At 46.0% G+C, this 27,285-nt stretch overlaps 3 protein-coding genes across 5 annotated transcripts in view; 1 reads left to right on the top strand and 2 right to left on the bottom strand.

The window, feature by feature from the left end:
• LOC114647400 (uncharacterized) overlaps window positions 1-27,285 on the bottom strand; it is a 723,921-nt gene that overhangs the window by 218,692 nt on the left and 477,944 nt on the right. The window lies entirely within an intron of this gene.
• Window positions 338-22,678, top strand: si:dkey-10o6.2 (uncharacterized protein LOC100124608 homolog). 3 transcript variants are annotated; one of them, XR_007934193.1, is made up of 8 exons: window positions 338-628; window positions 6,353-6,477; window positions 15,915-15,981; window positions 16,081-16,237; window positions 16,621-16,769; window positions 16,845-16,955; window positions 17,044-17,340; window positions 17,441-22,678. XR_007934193.1 is itself a non-coding variant. In XM_028796112.2 (7 exons), the coding sequence occupies exons 1-7, from the start codon at window positions 476-478 to the stop codon at window positions 17,218-17,220; spliced, it is 939 nt and encodes a 312-aa protein (XP_028651945.2). In that variant the 5' UTR covers window positions 338-475; the 3' UTR covers window positions 17,221-22,678. The 3 variants fall into 3 exon arrangements, 1 of the variants encoding a protein (XP_028651945.2); XR_007934192.1 differs by having other exon boundaries at window positions 17,044-17,374; window positions 17,696-22,678; XM_028796112.2 differs by having other exon boundaries at window positions 17,044-22,678.
• Window positions 21,831-27,285, bottom strand: part of nucb2a (nucleobindin 2a) — a 74,732-nt gene continuing 69,277 nt past the window's right edge. Inside the window, exon 13 of the mRNA XM_028796111.2 lies at window positions 21,831-23,646. Within this exon, the coding sequence (XP_028651944.1) occupies window positions 23,564-23,646 (83 nt within the window). The 3' untranslated portion in view covers window positions 21,831-23,563. The remainder of the gene's footprint in view (window positions 23,647-27,285) is intronic.

Raw genomic sequence — 27,285 nt, 5'->3', positions numbered from 1 at the left:
GCAGCACCACTACGGTAGAAAGCAACATTCATAAATGTGACTCGAAAAATTATACAGTACAATAACTTAATTGACGCTGTTTTCATATGGCTATTCTGGAGCTTATGCAGCATTTTATGAACCGGTTATTTCAAGAAGAAAACGAAGAAATGCTTTGGCAGATCGCGTGAAACGCCCCTCAGCAGCAAACAGGATGAGATGGGCAGGGCCAGCTAACTCCGACCCGCCCACATCTGATCATACACACTAGGATAACGTTACATGGGCGGACCCGAAATCCTAACCCCGCCCCGTCCCGTGTCTTATCTCAATTTGGTTATCTCTCATGGGTCCGATATGGAAGGGGCGCCAAAAGCTTTCTCAGTGCCTCGGGCTCAGCTGATAACTACAGTTTAACCTTTGACCCCGACCTTAAGGCGCAGATAGCAGCAGCGACAACTCAGCCCTGCCGCTCGGCACCGGGGACGAAGCCAACATGCTTGTGCCTATCGTTGATTTCAGCGTCTACGCCGTAGGCAAGGAACAGCCGACCGATGAGATGCTGGGCGACGTTGCCGAGAAGATGAGGGCTGCGTTTTGTGACATCGGCTTCTTGTACCTGCAGAACACTGGGATCGAACAGCAGGAGGTGAGAATCGCGGGGATAACGGTGGAATGGAGCGAACAGAATCGCGACTGCATGGTGACCCGAATGGGTGTCTTCTGCAGGCGGTGCAAACGAGCAATATGAGGGAACCTCTCGCCTTTTAAATTGCGCAGACTTAATATTTGTAAAGGCGCTCCCATGGCGAAGTCGAATAGGTGTTGCAAACTTGGCGAATCTTAATAATAATAATACGCGGTATTCATATAGCGCCTTCCCCATGCTCAAGGCGCTTTTCAGACCTCTTTGGCGACTTTATTGAAAAAAAAGAGTAGCGACATTTTCAGTTGACATAAGCGACTTTTCTTTTTACAGATCGCTGATGGGGATGAAGTTGGCAGCTTATTCGCAGCTCCTTATTCGACTGGCCAGCTACTTCTTCACATACCCCGTGCAAAGCAGCTATTTATTTAACGTTAACAGAAGGACAGGCGGCTTTATTAATTCGCAATTGAAATTTGCCCAATCCAACGAGGCTAATGCATGAGATTGTGATGTTTATATGGCACCGTAAAGGGATAAGTGCTGTTAGGCCCCCAACACCACAGTAAACCCCTTTCATTGGATATTAAAGAATGCCAACTTTACCAGTCCATCCGACCCATATTACCCGCGTTGGACCGGGCAAAACCCAACTGCATTTAAACAATGGTGTCAGTCATTTGTGAAAATTAGGCTGTCCCAACGTCGTTTAACCCTTTACAGTACCCTTTATGTTAACACCACAGTAAATTCATTTGCCAGTACTGTACTTTTGACACAAATAAATAAGAGCACGGAGCGGCCAAAACGAGCAGGCCGTAAACGCTACCATTACTCACCCAGGAAGACGTCCTGGCTTGTTGTAAACTTGAATGGGGGTCAGGGGTCCTCAGTTACAGTCCTGGAGCGCCGCAGTGCATGGCTGCAGGTTGTCATTCCATTCTGTTTCATAATTCGCAGCCAGGGCCTCGCAGGTAATGAAACTTGGTGTTTAATGGCAAGGTGTCTTAGCGCTTTCGTTCTTCCAAGACAAAATCTTTATCACGTTGTAGATTCTTCAAATGCTGAGAACTTTATCCATATATTTAGTGGTCCGAAACAGCTTTGTAGGTCTTGGTCCGTTCTTTCTCTCTCGTTATTTTAAAACATTTTATTAACACAGATACTTCATGATGTATGTACGGAGGTTTAAATGGAAGTACGTTAGCTGGAGAGCTGCGCCTCATAATAAACTAATACCAGATTAAAAAATGGGCAACAATTTAAACGTAAATGTTGCTGTTTAAAACTAAAACATGGAGTTAGGGGTTCTGAATTGTAGCAAACGATTTAACTGAAATTACCCCCCCCCCCCCCAAAAAAAAATAGCTTTAGCAGTAAACCAGCCATGCTAACCATCTATGGGTTGAAATTTAAGTAATCAACATAGTTTGCAGTGCACCACCTGTTAGAATGTCTTTTGTAATGCACTGCTGTAATAACATACATTGTATATGTCACTCCAACAGATGGCACATCACAAACATTTGTAGTAATAGAATGCATTACTAAAAATATTTGTGATGTGTCATTTGTTGGAATGACAAATGAAATCCATATGTCAGTTACATGCCATTTGGTAAGGGATTCGTAAAAGCAGTGTTAATGTCTGTGATACACCATCTGTTGGAATGACAAATGCAATGCATATGTCTCTGTTATATGCCGTTTGCTTTGGGATTCGTAAAAGCAGTGTTAAAGTCTGTGATGCACCATCTGTTGGAATAACAAATACAATGAATTTTAGTACTTACAGATGTTTGTGATGCAACATGTGTTGTAATTACAAATACCTTGCATGCTGTGGAGCCCCAGAGCTCAGTGTGGTGGTGCTGGAGATGCTGTTTCCAGTTCTGACTGCCTGGGGTCTCTCAGTCAGGAAGTCTAAGATCCAATTACAGAGGGAGGTGTTCAGGCCCAGCAGGCCAAGCTTTCCAATCAGGTGCTGAGGAGTGAGTGTGTTGAATGCTGAACTAAAGTCTGTGATCAACATTCGCACAAAGTGTCCTTCTTGTCCAGGTGAGAGAGGGCCAGACGGAGGGTGGTGGCTATGGCATCATCTGCTGAACGGTTTTGGGGGGTTATAAACTTCAGGGTGTCCAGTTAAGGGGGGCAACAGGGTCATGATGAGCCTCTCCAAACACTTCATGACGATGAATGTGAGTGCAATAGGAGGACAGTTGTTAAGGCAGGACACTGAGGACTTCTTTGGCGCAGGAACAATGGTAGTAGTCGTGAAGCACGTTGGACCAGTGGCATTGCTCGGGGAAATGTTGAAGATGTCGGTGAGAACATCCACCAACTGGTCTACACATTCTCTGAGCGCCCTGCCAGGGATATTGTCTGGTCCAGCAGCCTTCCGTGGTTTGACTCTACGTAGAGTTTTCAATACGTCGGCCGTGGTCACACGCAGTACTTGACCACTTGGAGGAGAGGTGGTCTTCCTCGCCACCACGTTGTTCTGCGCTTCTAACCAAGCCTAGAAGTTGTTCAGCACATCTAGAGGGGAGGCACCGCCGTCACAGGCCGGTGGTGTTAACCTGTAGTTAGTGACAGCCTAGATGCCCTGCCACATGTGCCTTGTGTCACCAGTGTCTTAGAAGTGGCTGTGGATTCTCTGGGTGTGGGCGCACTTTGCTAGTCTGATAGTTTGGCCCTCGCTGTTCTCAGGGCTGCCTTACCAACAACAACAACAACATTTATTTCTAGAGTACGTTTTCATACAAATGATGGAGCTCAAAGTGCATTACAAGATGAAGAAAGATAAAAGGATTAGGTAATACTAAGTAACAAAGAATAAAGTAAGGTCTGATGGCCAGGAGGACAGAAAAAAGCAAAAAAAAACAAATCTGCCAGGGCACCAAGGGCACGAGACCACCCAGCCCTCACTGGGCATTCTACCTAACATCAATGACCTCAATGAGTCCTCATGGTCTTCAGGCTTCACATGGAAGAACTAGACGATGACGTCTAGTCATGTGGACCTCTGGTCTTCAATCCATCAATGGAGGGACATCACGGTGCTTTGATTGGGTGGTGGTGGGGCAAAAAAACAGAAAAAGAACAACAGAGAAAGTAGGGGTTAGTACGGATCACGGAGCCTTGATAAAGACGATAATTCAACGCATATACAGAATATCAGGGTGACACTAAGATGAAGCTCTGAGAAAGCCATGTTACAATGACGAGTTTTTAGCAGTTTTTTTAAAGTGCTCCACCGTATTAGCCTGGTGAATTTCTATCGGTAAACTCGTATTTCAGATTTTAGGTGCATCACAGCAGAAGGCCGCCTGCCGGTCTCACCACTTCTTTTAAGTTTAGCTTTTGGAATTACAAGCAGATCCTCATTTGAAGTGGTGGCACTCAGGCTGGAGGTCTGCACTGGTAACTGAATCCTGTAAACACCAAAAGTGACTCTACTCTGTTGGGCCCTTGAGTAAGGCCCTTAACCTGCCATTGCTCCGTCCCGAGTAGGACGTTAATCTGTATGCAGGCCCTCCAACCTGCAGGGAAAAACCTGGGGGTTGGTGGCAGAATTGTCACTCCAGCCACCATAAAAAAAACCTCCCACTGGTTCCATTCCATCTGAACTTGTGTGGTGCTGGGGTGTCACCCGCTGCATGGCTGCACTCGGGTCCCAATCTGGGATCCTGAGTTGGTTTGTCGTGTGGTGGGTGCGGCAGTGCTACGATCTGGAGTGACAGGTATTCCAAAGTATAGGATGGAGTGAGATGATTGAAGGTTTTGTAAACCATAAGCCACATTTTAAAGTCAATTCTAAATGGTAACCAATGTAGTGACATCAAAACTTAAAAATGATGGCCTGCTCCAAAAGCGGAGTCCCTGGCCCTCAGTAGCACACGCACCTCTGCACTAATCCACAGCTTCTGACTGGGGTGTGTGGTGATGAACTTGCAGTGACGTCATCAGTAGACTTGCTGATGTAGGTGATCACTGATGCCGCGTACCCCTCCCAGTTAGTGCAGTCACCGCTGGCTGGTTTGTGGCCTTCCTGAACATTTCCCAGTCAGTGTGCTTAAAGCCACCTGAGATGGCTCCTGCTGGACAGGTTTTCACCTGCCTCAAAACCAGTTTGAACCGCTTGACTAGGGGTCTGGAATTAGCAAAACAAATACGTGGCCTGAATAGCCCTGGGGGGGGGGGAATGGGCGGGGGGTTGGGTCTGGGGCTCTGCCCGATGTGCATCAGGAAAGTTTGTGTAAATGAGATCCAGCGCATTCACCCTTCTCGTTGCAAAGTCCACATGCTGCTGAGATTCAAATGGTTGAACCTTCCAGTCTGTCTGTCTGCCTACGTGAGCATTTTGCAATTCATCTACAGCGCTGTATGGTCCTTAGTGTTTGCACTGGGGGGGAATGTCAACTCCTAAAACAAACCCAGTAGTAAATCCCTGTGGTAAGTAAAAAGGTCAGCATGTAACAGTCGCAAACTCCACCAGCGGTGGGCAGCAGGTAGACACTGACACCGAGTTCTTCTACCATTCCATGCTGATGTAAACACACAGGTTGCCGCCACGAGTCTTGCCACACTGAGCAGCACGAATCACAGCTCATCCATCCCACTGAACCACGACGCCTCCATGAAAACAAAGACGTGACAGCCTCGAAACTCACGCTGGGTAGTCTGCCGAAGTCGAATGTAATCCAGTTTATTGTACAGGGAGCAAACATGTGAGAGTAGAATGGATGGGAGAGCCGGCCGTCTATGGCGTGCTACTAGCCTCTCATGGACTCCTGAAGGCCCGGTCCTCGCAGCAGTCCAAGGTCACGCAGCTTCTCCAGAAGATCATCCTTTGGGCTCAATTTTTGGACAATTTCTGTACAGTAAAAGTGTCTGGTGATGGTAGACAGGCACACTGGTTGTCCATTTACTACAGAAGGTCAAGCTAAGAGACAAAATATTATGAGATTAGCACCATTTTGGGTCCAGAAAGGCCACTGTGAGCCATCATGTTACGTTTTATAACAAGTTGATATGGTTGTTCAGCATTGTATGTTTAAAGTTGTTGTGCCCTGCTGCCTCATAGGGCTAATCCAGCTGCAGGGGGGACCTTTGGTTGGGTCAAACCCCCCCCCCCCCATACTGTCATTACTGGGACTTCATCCCTTTAACCATTCTGGTGTAGATAATGACCAAGATCCAGCCCCGGTGGTACCTTAGGGGAGGACAGGCAGACCTCCTCCTTCTCTAGTTGTCCAAGATGGAATCTGCTCTGAGCTGGCTGTGGATGAGCCTGTGACAATTCTGGGTCCTCCTGTCTCCCCTTCTGACCACAGGGGAATTCCTGGTATGCCAAAGTGGTCCCTTTAGGCATCATGGAGAACCTCAGGCTTCATGGGTGTGTGTACCAGTAAGCAGTCCTAAATGTATCAAGTAATCAGAGGCCATTCCTGGGTACACACAGCTTTTTAATTCTTGTTTAGGGTGTCCAGCAGGTGCCCATGCCACTGGGCATTCCCAAAAGACACGTAAGGATATTCCCTCCTGGATGGTGCTCCCCTCGGTGGTTTCTGTATTTGCACAATTTCCTGATGTGCATGAAGGACCCGGCTGGCAAGAACAGCTAGGTGGTCCTCCATGCTGCTTTGTTTGTATCTGTTTAGAAGAACATGGCCAACGGCCACAGACAACCTCAAACTCTCATGGCTCTCACTGCCCCTTTGACAGGTAAACCAAGCCTTAGAGGTCTCTAGGAAGTTCTTCCTGCAGCCCACTGAGTTCAAGATGCTGTTTGCCAGAGGGAGCTTCCCAGAGCAGCATAATCATGGCTGGGTTTCATCCGAGGGCGAAAGGTATGACACCGTCTGCTTCTGTGCCCGCTTCTGTGGGACCTTCTGTCTTTTGTGTTGGTCTGTCTCTCCTCTGTCAGTGTCAATGTCTGATTTGCAAAGGATTCTGGGAGAGGCCAGCACTCCACACATGGCAAGTGTCCTGATTTTGCACGTCCCATACCTCCCAAACCACGGCGGCTCCCCTCTCCAGTGCATTCGCTGAAAGGAGAATTCACTTGCTGGCTGTGCCCCTCACCTGGACAGCTGGTTAGGAAGATGAAGGGGGAGGATGAAGAAGTCAGGCAGGTAGGGTGGCCTGCTGGTCGAGGCAAAGGACTGCAGGACCCTGAGGGTACCAGTTCAGTCTCCTGTCAGGGCTCACCTCATAGGAAATGCTGTGTAAGTAAAGCTGCTATATAAAATCATGAAGTCCCGCGGCCACTCGTGGCACACAGTGTGACTTCAGTGAGGGACGTCACCTATTACCATTAATTCATTTATTGTCTGTCACAAGGACCATCGTAGTAATGGCAGCCTGCAATACAAGATAGCAATGGGAACACAGAGAGAAAATGGCCACTCTGTGGAGAAGGTATCCCACCTGGAAACTGGACTGTGACCCACAAGCTGCAGGGCATCACAGCAATCTGCAGTGCCACCACACCAGCCAGTCCTCGGTTATTAATTCACTGACTTGTACTTAATGACAGACGCCATTACACAGCTCTGTCTGGCGGGGTGACTTCATGTGAGGCTTGCAGGTGATGTCTGGCTTCAGCTCGAGGTCCAGGGTACAGCAGTCCCGGGTGAGGTTTACTTTTGGACCTGAATCTGGGGAGTGGGACTGGCAGTCATTTAAGTGACTTCAGCTGGATGTCATCAGAATGGCCGCTTCGATACTCGAACTCACAAGTTCACTTTGAGCCCAGGCCAGTCTCAAACACCATATCGAAAGTGAGCCGCTGACCCGTAAAAGCATCCCAAAGGGGGACAGAAAGAGCGTGGCTGTGCCATTCTGTCCAGCAGCTCTCCTCCCTCTGATAAGGGGGCCGCATGTTTGGAGCTTCCAAGCTCAGGACAGATTGAACTCATCTGTCAGGACCACTGAGCGGGAGGCTGGTTGAACTGGTGTCACCTGAATGGCAGCCCTTAGCCGTCTGACGGCCTCTTTGTAAACACTGACTGGCGGGACGAGTGGTCTGACCTACTGTTGATGTTTATTGGGCCTTAAGGGGCAAATGGTATGGCGAGCATTGGGCGGGTCTAGTGGGGCTGCCGTGGGACATCTGCAAATTGATAGGGCTGGGTATCCACTGAGGGCTCAAGGTTCAGCATTTTTATGTGTAGTCCTGTTTACAGAAGAAAACGAAATCTGTTTCCAGTAAGGTGTGATATAGCGGGTCCGCGGCTCAGAAAGAATGGCCAACTTTAAAATAAATACAGTGCATCCAGAAAGTATTCCCAGCGCTTCATCACTTTTTCACATTTTGTTATGTTACAGCCTTATTCCAAAATGGATTCAATTCATTTTTTTCCTCAGAATTCTACACACAACACCCCATAATGACAACGTGAAAAAAGTTTACTTGAGGTTTTTACAAATTTATTAAAAATAAAAGAACAGAGAAATCCCATGTCCATAAGTATTCACAGCCTTTACTCAATACTTTGTCGATGCCCCTTTGGCAGCAATTCCAGCCTCAAGCCTTTTTGAATATGATGCCACAAGCTTGGCACACCTATCCTTGGCCAGTTTGGCCCATTCCTCTTTGCAGCACCTCTCAAGCTCCATCAGGTTGGATGGGAAGTGCCGGTGCACAGCCATTTTAAGATCTCTCCAGAGATGTTCAATCAGATTCAAGTCTGGGCTCTGGCTGGGCCACTCAAGGACATTCACAGAGTTGTCCTGAAGCCACTCCTTTGATATCTTGGCTGTGTGCTTAGGGTCGTTGTCCTGCTGAAAGATAAACCGTCGCCCCAGTCTGAGGTCAAGAGCGCTCTGGAGCAGGTTTTCATCCAGGATGTCTCTGTACATTGCTGCAGTCATCTTTCCCCTTATCCTGACTAGTCTCCCAGTTCCCCACAGCATGATGCTGCCACCACCATGCTTCACTGTAGGGATGGTATTGGCCTGGTGATGAGCGGTGCCTGGTTTCCTCCAAACGTGACGCCTGGCATTCACACCAAAGAGTTCAATTTTTGTCTCATCAGACCAGAGAATTTTCTTTCTCATGGTCTGAGAGTCCTTCAGGTGCCTTTTGGCAAACTCCAGGCGGGCTGCCATGTGCCTTTTACTAAGGAGTGGCTTCCGTCTGGCCACTCTACCATACAGGCCTGATTGGTGGATTGCTGCAGAGATGGTTGTCCTTCTGGAAGGTTCTCCTCTCTCCACAGAGGACCTCTGGAGCTCTGACAGAGTGACCATCGGGTTCTTGGTCACCTCCCTGACTAAGGCCCTTCTCCCCTGATCCCTCAGTTTAGATGGCCGGCCAGCTCTAGGAAGAGTCCTGGTGGTTTTGAACTTCTTCCACTTACGGATGATGGAGGCCACTGTGCTCATTGGGACCTTCAAAGCAGCAGAAATTTTTCTGTAACCTTCTCCAGATTTGTGCCTCGAGACAATCCTGTCTCGGAGGTCTACTGACAATTCCTTGGACTTCATGCTTGGTTTGTGCTCTGACATGAACTGTCAACTATGGGACCTTCTATAGACAGGTGTGTGCCTTTCTAAATCAGGTCCAGTCAACTGAATTTACCACAGGTGGACTCCAATGAAGCTGCAGAAACATCTCAAGGATGATCAGGGGAACCAGGATGCACCTGAGCTCAATTTGGAGCTTCACGGCAAAGGCTGTGAGTACTTATGTACATGTGCTTTCTCAGTTTTTTTATTTTTAATAAATTTGCAAAAACCTCAAGTAAACTTTTTTCACGTTGTCATTATGGGGTGTTGTGTGTAGAATTCTGAGGAAAAAAATGAATTGAATCCATTTTGGAATAAGGCTGTAACATAACAAAATGTGGAAAAAGTGATGACGCGCTGTGAATACTTTCTGGATGCACTGTAATCGCCGCAGCTTAAAGAGGGGTCATGGTAGTGTGGCCGGCGCGGTTCTCAGATGCGATGTGTCACGGGCGTTTCCTCCTTGAAATGCACAGGTGAGGAATCGTCCGTATCCGTATTTGATGCCGGGCGCTGCTAATCGTCCCCATTATGTATAGTAGGACCGCGAGTGCAGAGGAGGAGAGGAGGAGCGAGATTGGAAAAGAGAGAACGGAGGTTAGAAGAGGAAGAAGAGGAGGCTGGAGGCTGAGAGCTGGTGATGGTGTGAGTGAGCGAGTGAGCAGGAAGTGAACCTTAGCGAGGTGTTTGGTTGGCACTCGGGGGCAGATGGATTGGGTCACTCCTCAGGGGAGCAGGGGTGACCAGGATCGTGGACATCTGAGGCTTGGGAGGTTGAAGCCTCAACATGAGCACCCTGGTCGTTGGGGAACCCGAGTCTCAGTCTGGAGGAGCTAAACGAAGCCACAGATGGGGAAGTTTCCAGACCAGCAGTAGGAGAAGGTCAGCTGGACCTGCAGGTAGGGTGACTCCCCTGTGGCACGGCTCCCGTGTTTTTAAAGAAGGGACTGCTTCCAGCCAGTATTTTAACTTCGGTTTTAAAGGATTTATTTATTGGGATTTTAACCTCCGCACCACTGACAGTAATGTTAATTTTCTTTTCTAAATTCTTCTATACATGGCTATTCTAAATGAAAGAGAAGATTTCAAAACTTTATTTCAAACAAACCGTGTAAGACAGAAACACATTCCCACACATCACTGGAGAGAGGAAAGCTCAAAGTTTGGTCCTATGAGCACCATGAGTAGTGCAACAAACATCACGGCCATTTCTTGCCACACACGAGTCAACTGGTTCCTAGTTACTGAATTCACAGCTTCCTCAGTTCAATGTCTCAAATCCTGAAGATTAGCGGGCACAGGTGGAACAAACACTCCAAGGTGGGTAGGGTCAGGAGACCTGGGAGGCCACAGACGATGAGGAAGATCTTGTTCTCCACCTCTTCCAATCCATCGTCCTGGAATGGTGTCGTTCAGGTAACGCCGGACCTCCAAGTGCAAATGAGGCGGGGCACCATCTTGCATGAAAATGAAGTCATTCGAATCTTCTTGAAGTTGGGGGAAACAACCAGTGTAGCAGGTCCAGGTATGAAAATCCAGTCACAGTTTACTCCGCAAAATGGACTCCCACTTCACAAATCGCAGACACGCAAAATGATTTCTCTTGTGGTGTTGTCGCCATTTTACTATAATCAAGAAACGGCATTGGGTGGCATTCATTGGTACTGTTAGGTGGGCTTTCCACCATCCAGTGATGTGCAGAATGTGTTTCTGTCTTATACATCCATCCATCCATCCATCCATTTTCCAACCCGCTGAATCCGAACACAGGGTCACGGGGGTCTGCTGCAGCCAATCCCAGCCAACACAGGGCGCAAGGCAGGAACCAATCCTGGGCAGGGCGCCAACCCACCGCAGACTATAATACATGACTTTATAAATATCAAAAATCACTAGATGAATTTTAAATATGTGATAAATAACTTCATCCATCCATCCATTATCCAACCCGCTATATCCTAACTAGAGGGTCATGGGGTTCTGCTGGAGCCAATCCCAGCCAACACAGGGCGCAAGGCAGGAACCAATCCTGGGCAGGGTGCCAACCCACCGCAGTCTGTCTTATACAGTTTGTTTGAAATACATCTACTCTTTCATTTTGAATAGCCCTGTATTATGTTTTGTGAATATATCGTGACGTGCAGGCAGCTTGTGATGCGCTGTTGACGGGACGCAGTGAAGGGCTTCTGCTCTGTGAGGGGCAGACACGAGTGACAGAAGAAGTGAGGAGGAAAAGGAAGGTGTGGAGTCTACGATATCGAAAAAGACAATGCGAGTGGAATGGAGGGAAAGCTTTCTTTGAATGTTTTGATGTCTTCCGTGACCCTGATAACTGCATTTAAGACAGGACACCGTTTATTACGGAACGAAGACTCGCGTAGAAGTCAAACGTAGAAAACTCCAGTACCTCTGAGTTGTATTTGCTTATTACGCGTTGCGTTATTCATTTAGCTAATATTGTCTCTCTATTATAAATAAAAAAAAATTTGCTAGGAGACGAGGCGTGAATTTTCAGAGAGACTTTGTGTCAAGAAATTTAACCCTGCTCGGGTCCAGAAAATAAAAAACAAAGAGCAGATGACAAAGTAGAACGTCGTAAAGAATTCAAAAAAGTTGGCACGATAGACAAGCAGAGCAGATTAGCGATAACAGAAGTGTGAAAATTCAAAAGACTCAAAAAAAAAAAAGGAGAGTAAAGATCGCATTAGTACAAACAAACAGAAATTATCACTCGAAAAGAGATCGAATATATTGTTTGGATTTCAACTTTTAAGTCGGAGACTTTGTAGATCGTCTAATTTGTGTTGCCATCAGGGAAAAAAAAGTGCTGTTTCTTTCCACGAGAAATTAAAGATTTGTTGTTTGGTGAAAGTGAAATCCCGTGAGAGAAAGTTTCAAGCCCCGCGAGACCAGAGCTCATGCAAAGAGATTTGGAAAAGTCCTGACAACATCTAAAACATTTACAACCATGGACACGGCTCAATCATCTCTCATTTGTGTGAATGCTATTGTCAGACACAGTTCGTGTAGAGAGAAAGAAACGATATTCACTGCACTGTCACGATGTAATAATAATAATAATAATTCTTTACATTTGCATGGCGCTTTTCTCAATACTCAAAGTGCTCTCCACACAGGGAGGACCCGGGAATCTCCTTACTGCAAAGCAGCAGCACTACCAGTGTGCCACCTGTGAGGATAATGTAATTATGTGATGTCATTCCAAACACGGAATCAAAATTCAATGCGATATTGATGAAAAGGTAAAAGTGAAAAGAAATCAAATATATGGACAGAGGTGATATGACAGAAGCATGCAGATATTGTTTGGCTTTAAACTTTAAGTCGGAGACTTGTAGATCGTCTAATTCGTGTTGCCATCAGGGCGAAGTCGTGTTTCTTCCCAATGAAGAGGCATAGCCACGAGAAATAAAACATTTGTTGTTTGGTGAAAGTGAAATCCACACACGTGATCGGCAGAGACACAAAGTGGTTGGAGCAAAGCACAGGCGGGGAGGTTGGCGAGTGAAGCAAGCAGGAGGCAAAGCCCCCTAGTATTTTGTTAATATATTTTTTTTTTTGTAATTAGCTACAAGCTAAACTAATCGACTGTATATCATTTTTAAAGTAGCTGTTCTGTTTTCCGTCCTTTCTTCTCTTATCTGTCACGCACGGCTTTGGTCCTGATCCCTGACAGATAGTTGAGGTTTTACTGTAGTTAAGTTTGTAGTTTCATCAGCCCTGTAAAACGCCACTCAGTAGTGCCTTTAGTAACAATAGTGGCATCTAGTGTCCGATTTCAGTATTGCAACTAATAGTTAAAGTTTAAGACTTTGCCAACATGCTGCCTGTTTTCCTTTGTGTGCAGTATGAGTATTAACAATAGATTTACTTTTTATTGTAGACCACACATATTAAAGTCTTGGACTGGAATCTGCTCTCCAAGTGTTTTAATCGACACGCTGCTGTGAATGCCAGCCATTCCTGCACCTCACCAGACAGGGCTGTCTTGACAGCATCATAGGCCCCCCTGGCAAAGTAGTGCACTGGGGGCCCCTGTTTTAATAGCAAAACAAAAAACATACACAGTCATCAGAAACATCATGGGCCCCTATGCTCCTGGGACCCCCCAGCCAATGCCCATTGTGCCCATACATTAAGATGGTCCTGCCACCAGACAGAGCCCATCTACAGCCGCACTCATCACGTTCGTTTTGATGGCCCAGTCCCCTCACATGCTCATCCGTTCTCTTATGCCATTTTGCTTGTCTGTTTCCTCAGTCAAGGGTGCGAGACGGGTTGTCACATCATGTCGCGCTTATTCAGGATGTCTCCATACCACAGCCATGAAAGCTCCCCGAGATGCGTCAGCCGATGATGTTGTTTCACATTGTAGTGGTGCTACTGTGGAGTGACAACTTCAACTCCCAGCAGTCCCTGCAATGGCTGTGATTGGTAAAAGGAGGCCAGTTCTACAGAGAAGGGGAGTTTTTTTTGTTGTTTCGTGTCTGGAGTTACCTGTCTGTTTGCCTTCGGATTCTTGTTTTTGTCTTCGATCATCTTGTGTTCGGTGAATGGATTCTCTGGTGTCTTCATGCTGCATGAGGACTGGAACCTGCAAAGAAAGGAGCGCTCCTGATCCCATCACACATCATCATCAGGAAATACCGGTAGGACTGATCTTTACATTCACACACAGCAAGCCGATTAATAAAATAACAGTGGGAGGTCAAGCTTTTTAGTTACAGGACCCCCCTAAACTGTGGAGTGGTCTGCCTGCTACTATAAGAGATGCCCCTTTGGTCTCAGCTTTCAAATCCCGGCTGAAGACTCACAACTTCAGTTTAGCACACCCTGACTAGAGCTGCTGATTAACTGTACAGACTGCATCTCTGTTGTTAGTCATTAGCACTAAAACATGACCCTCACCTATTCTGTTTCTCTTCTCGGTACTCAAATGTGCCACTTGGTGCCACGGCCCACCTGCCAAGTTGTTCTGCCTGCCTAAAGTAAAGTCATCCGTGATGGAGGATCGCAGGAATCGTGGGGTAGAGGGGTCCTGTCATCGGATTGGCTGACTCAGCTGTGGAATGGCCAATAGGGGGAGGCAGCTTGTCTCCAGGACTCTAAACAAATCCAAATCCTATTATGGGATGTCATCTCCTGTTAAATTCTGCTCTGTACTTGTAGTATTTCTATTGCACTATTACTGTATATTGCATTGAGGATGACTTGTGTTCTGTTCTGTCTATTGTGTTGTACTGACCCCCCTTTTTCTTTTGACACCCACTGCACGCCCAACCCACCTAGAAAGGGGTCTCTCTTTGAATTGCCTTTCCTGAGGTTTCTTCCATTTTTTCCCTACAAGGGAGTTTTTCCTTGTCCTTTTAAAGAGTCAGGACTGGGGGGCTGTCAAGAGGCAGGGCCTGTTAAAGCCCATTGCGGCACTTCTTGTGTGATTCTGGGCTACACAACAAATAAATTATATTGTAATTGTATTGTAATTGTATCTCTGGACTATCCGGTCTCCATCATTTCATTACCGCTTTTTATGGACTTCATTCGTTTGCTATTGTTGGATTTGTGTTTATTGTATAATCGTGGGTGGCACGGTGGCGCAGTGGGTAGTGCTGCTGCCTTGCAGTAAGGAGGCCCGGGTTCGCTTCCTGGGTCCTCCCTGTGTGGAGTTTGCATGTTCTCCCCGTGTCTGCGTGGGTTTCCTCCCACAGTCCAAAGACATGCAGGTTAGGTGCATTGGCGATCCTAAATTGCCCCAAGTGTGTGCTTGGTGTGTGTGTGTGCCCTGTGGTGGGCTGGCGCCCTACCCGGGGTTTGTTTCCTGCCTTGCGCCCTGGGATTGGCTCCAGCAGACCCCCCGTGACCCCTTCCAGCGATTATACATCCATCTCCTAACTACGGGAAGTGGGGTGGGATTGTTGTAGTTTGCGTAATTGCATTTCGTTTATTATTATTTAATACAGTCTTCAGTTTCTGTTCTAGTGCCATTAGCTTTTTGTCTCAGTGACTCAGTGAGGGTGTGTGTGTGTGTGTGAGTCGGGCCGAGGCTGAACGCACCGTTCCTGTTGTCCCCACCAAAAATAAATAAATAAATCCCCGTCATCAGGCGGTGTGAATCTCAGCTGCGGTTTTTTGTCCGCTACAACCTGCTGTGCCAATGAATAGTAGAGGTTGGTGCGCCACTCGTGCAGGACTGGCACTTGGATTAACTTGAATCATTTTACTACACAAGCCTGTGGTGACCCATCATGACCATGTTTAAGAAATTAATGAAAATGATTTATGAAAAGTGCCGGAGTGTTCATCGCTTAGTGCAGCGGTTCTCAAACTGAGGGGTGCAGATGTGGCGTAATTTCGCTATTCGTAGGGAAATTTGAAACTTGTAGCGGTGTATCGACAGCAAAAAATATAGGAATAAATTTTATTAGGGTTTCAAAAAAACGTTGGGGGGCGATTAAAACTGTAATGAAAACTCGGGGCGCAAATACTTAAAGGGTGAGAAACGCTGGCTTAGTGTTTCTCCTCGAAGATTTGCGGTGCACAGTGCCACCTAGCGGCAGACACTTTATACACAGACAGGTGACAGTTTGAATAAAGCAGACCGAGTTGTGGTGTTGTACACGTCACCTCTCAGGTCGCCGCTCAGTTCTTCGGTCCTTCGGCCTCACGTTTTGCTTTTGTCGATTGTTCGTTCGACTTCCTGCTGGAGTGACGGACCCCCACCTCACTGATCATTGTTTCTTCTTTTATTTTCCAGTTTGAACCCCGAGCGTCCAGGAGACCTCAAAGAGGCGTTCAATGTCTCCATCCTGCACCCAGATTTGGTACGAGTTATAACATTTCAGCATTTAAAAATTAGAAATAACCATATTTCTTATTTTTTTTGTTTAGTTTATGATAAACTGTCCCCGTTTGCTGCACAGAAGTGGCCTGCAGACAAGGCTGTGGTGGGATTTCACAAAGAGCTGGAGTCCTTCTTCCGGAAGTGTATGGACTTGTCCCTCAGAGTGATGACCGTGATGGCACTGAGCCTGGGGCTGCCCAGCGACTTCTTCAGCACCAAGCATCAGTGTTTTGGGGGTAGGTAGAGGGTGGCCAGACTGGTGGTCCGTTCAGGGACACAGAGACCCAGGGCCTGTGGCTGTCTGTCCCCTGGTTCTCCTAAAGTTGCTGCAGGGCTCAGATGAGCTTTAGAGAGGTGGTGTCAGCACCTCCAGTAGAGGGAGCCCACCCACCTTCAGCTTAGCAAAAGAGGGTCTGCCGGCAGCTCCTAGGGATTTGAGGTCTGAAGTGTGTATCTGGTTTTCTAAGCGGTGGTCCTTTTGAGCTCTTTGAAGGCTGCCTCAGACTTTTGTCTTCTGTTTGGGGTTTGTATTTCTTAAGACCTGTCCAGTCTGCCTGCATGTGGACCTCTGAAGCCGCGTCCTCTCAGGTTTCACTATGAAAGGGTGCTTTGCTTTCAGCCCACAATAACTCCAGCACCATGAGGTCCCTGTATTACCCACCTGTGGACCCGTCTCATGTGAAGCTGAATCAGGTGCGCTGCGGCGAGCACTCTGACTACGGCACCATCACGCTGCTCTTCCAGGACGGTGTCACCACTGGCTTGGAGGTAAGGAGCTCAGGTGGGAGGCAGTGAAGGGACAAGCAGATTACCGTTACCCTTGATTGTCCTCTCTTACCACAGGTCATGACCAGAGCTGGGGACTACGTGTCAGTGCCCTCCATCCCGGGCCACGTGCTCTTAAACCTCGGCGACTTGCTGCAGATGTGGACGTCGGACCTGTTTGTGTCCTCGGTGAGTGAAGCGACAGCAGAGCGTCGCACGGACAGCTGGTGGACCTCAAAGGTTATCACTCAGGTTTGCTTTCTTTTAACTTTGGCAGAAGCACCGAGTCCCACTGCCAACAGTGGAGATGACGAGGGGCACCAGGCAGTCCATCGCTTTCTTCGTTCAGCCGGATAACGACGTGATGGTGTCCTGCTTGGACGGCTCCAACAAATACCCGCCAGTGAACGCGCTGCAGTATCTCGAGGATCGCTTCGCCGCCTCCTACAATTAATTCAGCTGAGCGCCTGTCAGTCATGTGCCAATCAAGTATGCAAGTGCCAATCAAGAAGCTGTCAATCAACTATATTAGTGCCAATCAAGAGGCTGTCATTCAACTATGAGTGCCAATCAAGTATGCAAGTGCCAATCAAGAAGCTGTCAATCAAGTATGAGTGCCAATCAAGAGGCTGTCATTCAAGTATGTGAGTGCCAATCAAGAGGCTGTCAATCAGATATGCGAGTGCCAATCAAGAGGCTGTCAATCAGATATGCAAGTGCCAATCAAGAGGCTGTCAATCAACTATATTAGTGCCAATCAAGAGGCTGTCATTCAAGCATGCAAGTGCCAATCAAGAGGCTATCAATCAGGTATGAGAGTGCCAATCAAGAAGCTGTTAATCAACTATATTAGTGCCAATCAAGAGGCTGTCAATCAACTATGAGTGCCAATCAAGTATGCAAGTGCCAATTAAGAGGCTGTCAATCAGCTATGAGTGCCAATCAGCTCCTTATTGTGTGCATACGAGTGCCCATCCAGTATGTGACAACTAATCAAAGGTCAGTCCAAAGTTTAACGACTAATTGTCTGGAAGGGACAGAAAATGAACTTTTTGGTTGTTGTGATGCAATGTTTGCCACGGGACGAGGAGGAGGAGGAAGCAAATCCGCTCCCACTTTAGCTTATGTGGACACATCAGATTTCCGAGGTTTTTTATGTTTGTTTTTATTGCCTAGGATTTAATAAGCGACTGATTTGTAACCAATCCTGAAATGCCAGTCACCTTATCAACTGCGCTAATGTCTGACTGTTATAACAGGACTTCTCACCAGGTGCTTTGTTCTTGTGCAGAAGCAAATTGTTGTTTTGACTCCTGTGCCATTGTTGGGGGGTCATTGTTGTCACAGTCTGGGTGGACGCAGGGGCACTCGAGTCCTCCGGCTGTCAATCAGCTCAGCGCCTCTTCTGTGTGTTCTTCTTCGTTCCTGTAAGTGCAGGAGAACTTGGGGCCACCAGGGGGAGCTCTAAGCTTATGAATCCAGGACTTGGCGCTCAGCCCTCTGGACCCTCTGGACGCAGGGTCTGGTGGAGGGCATACAGCCATCCCAAGTTCCCTTGGTCACACTTTTGTATTTTAATTTGGGGAGGCGTCGTCGTCGATGGGTGATCTCTCTCTTCAAGCCAATGGCAGAACGGCAAGACGAGATCTTCTGTAATGTCCCTCTGGTTTTCTGAACCAAAATATCTTTAGGGTTACAACCGTCGGTTATAATGGCAAAGTGGAAAAGCAAATTATCTATGCAAGACGATCTCACAGCTATCTGATGAAAGATGGTGAAGAAAAACGGATCCAAGCCATGAAAAGAGACGAAGGACCAAATGTTGTTTATCTGTTGTTTGTGAGCGGCGCTTTAATCCAGGCGATTCCATGGAGTCTACGTGCTGCCTTATTAGGGCGGATGTGGTGTGGAGTCGTTTTATCTGCAACAACCCCTACCAGCGCCGGAACTGGCCATTAAAAGGGAAAATGCTTGGTGAATGGGAGTGAATGTGTGCTGATGCAAAACGGTACGACAGGTCCCTTCTTCTGTTCCATTCCACCATTTTTTTTCACGTAGATGCCTTCAATTTCAAGCTGAATGTCTACACTCAAAGCTCCCAATACGAGACGGACACACGACCCACATACTTGAGGGGCTGCATTTCTCTGGAGTGTTCATGACAACTCTTCAGAATGTTTTCCAGCTGTCATGTCGTTTCAAGTCGTTGTTTTCTAACCCACTTAATCCAAACCAGGGTTACGGTTTAAGGCCTATCACAGCTAGCATAGGGCACAGGGCAGGGACAAACCCTGGACGAGGTGCCAGCCCATCACCAGACACGGGCCAATTTAGTGTATTTGGACAGTGGGAGGGAGCACCCACAGGAAACCCAGACAACACCATGCAGGGAGGACCCAGGGTGTTGATGGTGGTCTCCATACGATGAGGCCGCAGCTCTACCACTGCGCCATCATGCCGCTTCCTTCTTGCTATCAGTTCTTTAAAAATAAAAACAAAAAAAAAGTGAAACTTCTGGGGGATTGGGGTTACACGGACAGCTCCTCTCACCATGTCATTTTTTTGCCTCCCTATTATATTAAAAAAGTTTTCCGTCATGTCCACGTTATTCAGCCTTGGCCCCTCCCCTCCACACGGCTTGTCCAATCATGACCCTTCTGCGCACATCCTCTCTCCATCCCACCCCGTGACACTCTGTGCCCTTCAACACTGTTGGTTATAATGGCGAAGCGGAAAAGCAAATTATCTATGCAAGATGGTCAAATTCTAGCAGATTATTTCCCCCACTGTATGGCAAGAACTCGAGGGGGCTCAGACTCAAACTGTGCAGGACTGTTTATTAGAAAGCACCCCCTTAATGTCCGCACACCCCTTCTGCTTCCACTGTTCTGCCTCTACAAGGAGCTCCAAGGAAGGCCAGAGAACCCGACACCCACATGGAGGTCCGTCAGACTCCTCTCGCTCCTCCATCTCATTCCACGTTTCTGCCACTCTAGGAGTTACCACGATGGCTCTGCCCCTCTCACCAGGATGTAAATATTTGTAAGATGTATTTAGATATACTAGGGGGGTCCACCCCCTGCTCACTTTGCTCGCCAACCCCACAAGGTCCCCCTGCTCACGAAGGCCCACGTACTGCACAGGCGCGGATGTTCACTGGCATATTTAAGACGGAGCTGTACATGTGCCTTCTGGATATTGATCATCCGTCTCTCTCCATAAACACGAGAGGCTGTTCAGTTCTTTGTAAGTGAGCAAACGCACAAATTCAGCGGGAGAGCAGATATTTATTTCCCCCACTAGTATTTTTCACGTAAGCACATGTAGAGAAATATGATAACTGCAACGTGGAACTTAACAGTAATAAGTTGGCTGTAGGTGGTCCTCCATAACTTTGACCTCGGACCAAAAATTTTTATGATCAACTGGCCTAGCAGGCTGATGTGATGTGCAGACATGGAGTCAAGTTACTGTTAACATTTTATCAGTAAATCAATCAACAGCAACTACAGGAGTAAAGACCAACTAGAACATGTCTGCAGTATCAAAACTCATCCACTTGCATATTAAACTCGGTCCTGATTGCTTCCTCTCTGCTGACGCATCTTATCGTCATGATTTGTCTGTAGTTTCTGGAGCTCTACAAAAATAAGTTGTTGTAAATTGTGTTAAAAATGCATCGTTTTGGGTATTTTTTGATTTTACACATTTTTACTTGGGTTATTTATTTTGTGTGCTATCCCACAGCACCATCATCTCTTTCATGGGCACCGCCATTTGGGAACAGGTTATTACGGGTGACATCAGGTGTCAGTGTGACACAAAAGGTCAATGGGCTATAGAGGTCAGCCCCTTGAACTTCCTGGTTTGTCCAAAGCTGTGGATTCAAACAAAAACTCCTAATGAAATCACTGCCTGTTTAAATGTTCCCTGCTTACGAGTTCTTTCTAGGTAGAACTGCGACTTTTGTCTTACATCTTGGCCCTGGTCAAGTGAACTTTTGGCCAATTCTTAACCTTCATTTCTTAACCACGATTATTAGTGTAGCGACTTGACCTGTGAGAGAACATGCAGGCGAGACTCCACGGGGCAGCTCAGACCCTGCTTGTGGGCAGGTGGGTTTCAGGGAGTGCTGAGGGGGATTAAAAGGAGATTTTTGATTTTGATTCACTATACTTTGAAATTGTCTGAGAGCAGGGTCAGATGTGATGAACAGTGCAGCAGATCAGACCCAGCAGAAGGTAAGAAGGCCACCGGTGTGGCATGAAGGCTCATAGGACAGCAATCCACCCTAAAGAACAACAGGAGATAATTGAGGTCCTTTCAAGGTCCATTAAACAGCTGTGTGTGTGTGTGTGAGAGAGAGTCCTTCCTCTGCCATACCTCTTACACTGTCTTGTGCCCTCCACCTGGCGTTGATGAAGTCTGGCACTAAGAAGAGTTTAGTGGGCCTTCAGCCCTGGTGAAATTTGATATTAAACCCCTGTTGACCACAAAACAGGCCCATGGAGCTGAAATTAGGCCCACTGAGGAGAGGCAACGAAGTCCTGGCGTGGAGCCTTTTGTGGACTTCACATCTGTTCCACCGTGTATGAGACTCCATTTCATAACCGTTATCACGGAGTAAAATGGAATGTGGTGAGAAAGAGAACAATTCCAAGTGTCATTATCATCATCATCACTCCACTTATCCTCTTGAGAGTCATGGCAGCTCATTTCTTGCACTTTTGTTGTCCTTCCTTCCATGGCTACGCACTACTGGAGCTCAATGCATCCTTTACTGTACGGGACACCCACAAATGCCTGACGAGAATTGGTAAAACATACCAGCTGGGCACAAAAAGCTGGCATCTCAGCCAAGTCCTTCAAACGTTTTGGACTGAAATCTGTTGTGTTTTATTTGCCACCCGAAGTTAGATTTCCCTGCTGGCAGAAAGTTCATTGATGATAACACAATTATGATTGAGACCCCAATTAGTAAACTCGCCGAACTGAAGGAAGGGGGTACTTTCTTTTTCCCCATGAGTGTACAGGTGAAGTAAAGGAAATGTTTAACAGTCCAAGTTTAAATCGTCAGATTTAATCCGTTTCTGAATTTACTACATTGCACCAACCAAAGAACAAAATCCACTGCTTAAAAAAGTGTTTTTGAGAAACATCTGGGAATACAAATCTTTTTCGGAATTCATTGCCATTAAAATAAACATCATATAGTAGGAAAAGAAAAAAAAGAAAAAGAGAAGGGACAGCAGTATTCCTGAAACACAGGGCCACAACTCGGCATTCCCTGTCCCCATAGGCCATTTTTAGCAGACTTCTGGCTGTAACATGTCAAGGGGGACTCTCTGCCACCCACAGTAGTGCCCATCAAAGCCCACACCCCTTGTCACTGCCTAGACTGGTGTGATGCCAGGCTGTGAAATTTGGTTTCTTCCACAGTCCAAGTCATTTGGTCTCAACATGTTGAAGGGAGCCCATTGCTCACCATCGCCGCCTCGGTTGTGTAATCTTAAAGATGGAGTCATGTTCAAGCTGTTGTGATTTTTACCCACAGTCTACAACAGTCAAACAAAGGTCTTGAAGGGCACCAGTGTCAGGGGGCATCGGGGCTTAGGCCCATTCCCGTTCTTAAGGCCCGAGGTTATGCAGCTGCCACCCTGCTCAAGAGTGCACACGTTTCACATATTAGCAACATTCAGACTTTCACTTATACATTCATCTCAACATTTGTTTTTATAAAATGCTTTCTGATATGTTGCAACAACATAAGAGAGAGGAATTGGGGGCATCAGAGGTACTCGTCATGTCCTGTCCAGTCCAGTCAGTGACCCCAAGCAGGAGAGAGCAGCACAATCGGTCTGAGAAGCCACTGGGTGCCAATGTGGAAATGCCAAATGAGGAAATGAGCCCCCCAGAAAAATCGGAAAGAACCATCTGCTTAATCTCACACCTTCACCAACATGATGCACTCCTCAGTAAAGCGAAACGATTTGAACAGAAGCATAATAAATTAAAGAGAGGCTGGATATGTGGCACACTCTAAACACGGCAGCTTTCAATTTCAGGTATCGAGAAGGAGGAGGTCACACAGGAGAATCGATTCATAAGACTGACTTGGTATGGCAACTAAAGCGCCGGAGTGTCTCTGAAGTGGGCACGTGAACACACACAGACACACATGCACACACACACACATAGACAAAGACACACGCACATGCACTCAAATACCTCTCCCTCGTTCTCGAATCACTCCGGATCTGTAGGTGTAACCAATGCCAAGCTCTTCACTACAAGGTGACGGATAGATAGATAGATGTCGAGTTAAATGGACTCACTTCAACATATGGCAGCATAAAGGTCGGGATAAAATGAAGTCCATTTAAAAAAAACCTAGTAAAATGAAGCTTGACCCCCACAATACGGCCTCCTCTTAAGTGGGCAGCGGCGGTGGCAGCAGCAGCAGCATGATTTTTTGAGATGTGCAGGACGACAGCTAAAAGGAATGTGCACCTGGGATTTCAAAATTGAAAGAAAATTAATTTACAAAGTCTTTCCAGGAAGTAACGCCTGCAGTTGACTCCAAACGATTCTGTGCTGCTTTGCCATTTTCTTTCGAACTGGACAGCTGACTCACTTGGAGAACAGAAACATTTGAATTCCATATCTGAAATTATCATTAGAGCTGTAAACTGGATCCTGTGGTTGTAAGTGTGAGTGTGTGTGTGTGTGTGTGTGTGTGAAGCAATCGTACAAACACACGCACACACACACACACTCGGAAAGTGAGGCACTCGAGACTACTGATGCGACTCCTGTGGCTTGGCATCACCTGCGGCTGGCGGCTGATGGTTTCCCGTTTCTGAAGGAGGCTGCACAGCACCTGAAAGACACAAAACAAGTTCACCTGAACAAGATGGAGGTGCAGACTTTTCATGGTTCTTTTTCTTGTCAGTTGATACACTTTACACATTGAAAGGGTTAGGAGTGTGATGTTAATTTTTGCATTTAAAATAAATTGACTCTTGGCACAATGCCATCCTCACTTTCAGTGAGCGCCGTTATTTTGTGATCCTGTTGTCAACATGTGGATCCTGTTTGTATGGGGCATGATGACGGGGGTGTCAATGCTAGGCATCAATTGCATGATTTAGTTAAAAGGTTACCTCTGGTTGCCATTCCTTATCCAAGTATTGTGACTAAAACCTTTCCATTGGAATTTACTAGAAGTCTTTTATTTATTGACTTCCCTGTAACGACTTCATTGAATTCTGGTGTCCCCTTTTGGCACTGATTAAAAATCAATTTAACTGGGATGGACTGGGATAAACTTTTAAGTGTGGAGACAGTTGAGGAGCAATGCAACAGGTTTAAAAAAAAAAAAAAACAATTTACATGTACTGCAGGACAGGTACATCTCAAAATTTGGAATTCGTAGGAAATTAAAATAACTCTGCAGTGGGTTAATGAAGAGTTGAAAAAGAAGCTGCAAAGGAAAAAACAGACGACAAAGGCATGCAAGACAACTCCAATGTAAATCATAGGGCATAGAAGATTATGAGGTCAACCATTAAAAAAAGGATATTAGGGAGGCTAAAGGGCAGTTAGAGAAGAATACAACAGATAAGATGAAAGACGACCCTAAGAGATTCTTTCAGTGTTTTAGTAGAAAAAGAACAATCAAGGAGGAGGTGACATGCATCTGGAACAGGAAAAGAGAATTAACAAAATACACACTAGTGCACTAAAGTTGCAATTTTCTGAGGACTTCACAAGTGAACAAGTGGATAACCTCCCAGCGGTAACAGGGACTACTAAGGAGGTACTGAGTGATTTGGTAATTGTAGAGGGAGAAGAGCTGCTCAGATTAAATAGGCTGAAATCCAAGACATTGTCTTAAACATAACATTCTGTAAAGAAGTACCCAACAGACAGCTCAGATCTCTGTTCAAGGTTTAAGGTAAAGTCATGAGCATGAATATTGAATCATTAAGTAATGAGATAAGAGAGAGAAGAGCTGCTTTGATTAAATACGCTGAAATTAAACAAATCACCAGGACCATATATTTATCAAAGAGTGCTTAAGGAGGTTAGCAAGTACAGCCAGAGACCCTTGACACATATTTTTAGGAAGTCACTGCGCACTGGAGACGTTCTGAAGGACTGGAAAATGGCAAATAGTATTCTGTTATGTAAAGAGGGTGATCGAGCAGATTACTGGTGTATGTGTGTGTACTTAATCTGTTTTGACCTCAGATACATAGCCTCTTCATGAAACTGTTCTTTTACATATAACATATGCTTCATTTCTACTTACCGTATTTACTCGTGTACCACGCGCACAATTTTTCCCCAAAAATTAGCATTAGAAAATCAGGTGCGCGTCATACATGAGGAAATTTTTTTCTGTAATGTTTACTTCTTCTGCTTGGGCTCGCTCGAGCGCGCTCTCTCTCTCACTCTCTCTCTCTCTCTCTCACGTGTTCTTTCTTTCTTTCTCTCTCTCTCTCGCGTGTTCTTTCTTCCTCTCTCTCTCTCGCGTGTTTTCTTTCTTTCTTTCTCTCTCTCTCTCGCTCTTTCGTCATGCAACAAAAACAGAAGTGCATTTCACGGAAAACGTGCCCTAAACACTTCCTATACAATCACAACGCGAGTCGTACACGGGGAAAAATTTTTTCGCGATTTTCTTTGTAAAAATTAGGGTGTGCGTCTTACACAAGGGCGCGTGTTACACGAGTAAATACGGTATTACTACCGTGTTTTCCCAAAAATAAGACCGGGTCTTATATTAATTTTTGCTCCAAAAGATGCACTAGGGCTTATTTTCAGGGGATATCTTATATTTATTCATGTACTACAATATACATTTATCCAAATACAGTCATGTCAATGTGCCTGCTTCGATGTTTGATGAATGGTTCAATGTGGTGAAACAAAATGGCGACATACAAATGCATTGGTGGTGCTTTGATATTCAAGCGTCGCATATTCCCCAAAGTAATGACACGACACATTTTAAAGGTCTGACATACCATCTTCTGTGCTGTCTTTTTTTTTTTTTTTTTTTGCACCTTCACAATACCATCAGAATGTACGGCGGCGTATTTGAGCTACAGAGAAAAAAAATAAGGACATAATGAAAATGTCTATTTTGTGAATAAAGTGGAAATTTCAGCTTTAAACTTGAAGTGTCTGCTTTAACCTCGTTTACTTTATCATTAAAGCAGACCATCGTAAACGTCATCTTAAAACCAACCCAGCTGTTAAATCGCTACACGATTCTGGGACTTCCTCCTGACCCGACAGCAGCGCCAAGTAGCATCGCCACACAGAACACATTAACTTTATGATATTCCAGCTCTCTGCACATTTAGAATTCTTAGATTTATACTTGATATCACTTTCATGATGAAATGCATTAAAATATGTATGTTACATTTTACTGATACATCGTTAACTTTGTTTAAATAATGAATACTGTTAATAGTTACACATATGGGGTGGCATGGTGGCAGAGTGGTAGCGGAGCTGTCTCACAGGGAGTCGCGTCCTTATGGAGTTTGCATGTTTCCTTGGTGGGTTTCCACAGTGGGCTCAGTTTTCCATCCAAAGACATGAAGGTCTGGAGATTTGGTGCAGCTACAATGACGCCAGTGTATGTGTGTGTGCTTGTGTTCACCTTGTGATGAGCTGATGCCAGAGATTTTGTTTCTGTCTTGTGCTGATGCTTCTGGAATGGGTGCATCCCCAAATTGATGGATGTAATCATTAAACATCTTTTTCAGAGATATTGTGGTAAGGTGTCCACAGAATTTAATGGATGTTTCGGGCACACATGTCACATCGCAAGAAGTGTAGACCCAGCCTTAGGCACCTTACTTTTCAGCTGACGATCTTGACTAGGGATTATTTTTCGGGTAGGGCTTATATTACAGAGCAGCCTGAAAATCATTTTCAGAGTAGGCCTTATTTTTGGGGAAACACTGTATTATAATTATGTAACATTACATGCTTTTTCTTTATATTATTCATTTTTGATTTTTTCTCCCTGTTGCACTGTATCAGTTCATATTTCTAGGGCTCTGCCAGGAGAAATGCTGAGAAAGATCTTTGTTTCTAATACTTTATAGCAACAGGCATGACGCTCCTGGTGAAACGCAGATTGAGTTGTTGTACCAAAACAATATCTTAAGAGCATAAAAAGTGTGAGAGCATGCTGGAGCACCACAAACCTCCCTCTACCCTGCTCAACCCAGCAGCCCTCCATTATCTTCCACCCTCCACTCCATGCTACGACAGTACCTATAGAAGGTAAAGGATTGAGAACAGAGAGAGACATGGACAGTGAGGGTCCTGACTGCTACAGTGGTGTTCATTCCAAGCAGAAGACTGAAAGATAATTTAATACAAGCTAAATATAAAATTATTTGTCATTGTGGCTTTGTAGCGGCACTTTACGGCAGAAACACCTTCACACAGTGCATTTCCCACCATTGGACCTGGTCCATTTGTGCAGCTAGCG

This window comes from Erpetoichthys calabaricus, chromosome 2 (genome assembly GCF_900747795.2).
Source record: "Erpetoichthys calabaricus chromosome 2, fErpCal1.3, whole genome shotgun sequence".
In the NCBI taxonomy this organism is placed as follows: Eukaryota; Metazoa; Chordata; class Cladistia; order Polypteriformes; family Polypteridae; genus Erpetoichthys; species Erpetoichthys calabaricus.
Note: the sequence above shows the minus strand (reverse complement) of the source record. Positions and strands in the feature narration are given on the sequence as shown.

Bases quoted from the DNA above. Each gene is read 5' to 3' on its own strand.
- si:dkey-10o6.2 (XM_028796112.2), top strand. From the start codon at position 476: ATGCTTGTGCCTATCGTTGATTTCAGCGTCTACGCCGTAGGCAAGGAA. The intron at 629-6,352 runs GTGAGAATCGCG...CCCCTTTGACAG, and splicing joins CTGGGATCGAACAGCAGGAG to GTAAACCAAGCCTTAGAGGT. The intron at 16,238-16,620 runs GTAGGTAGAGGG...CTTTGCTTTCAG, and splicing joins CAAGCATCAGTGTTTTGGGG to CCCACAATAACTCCAGCACC.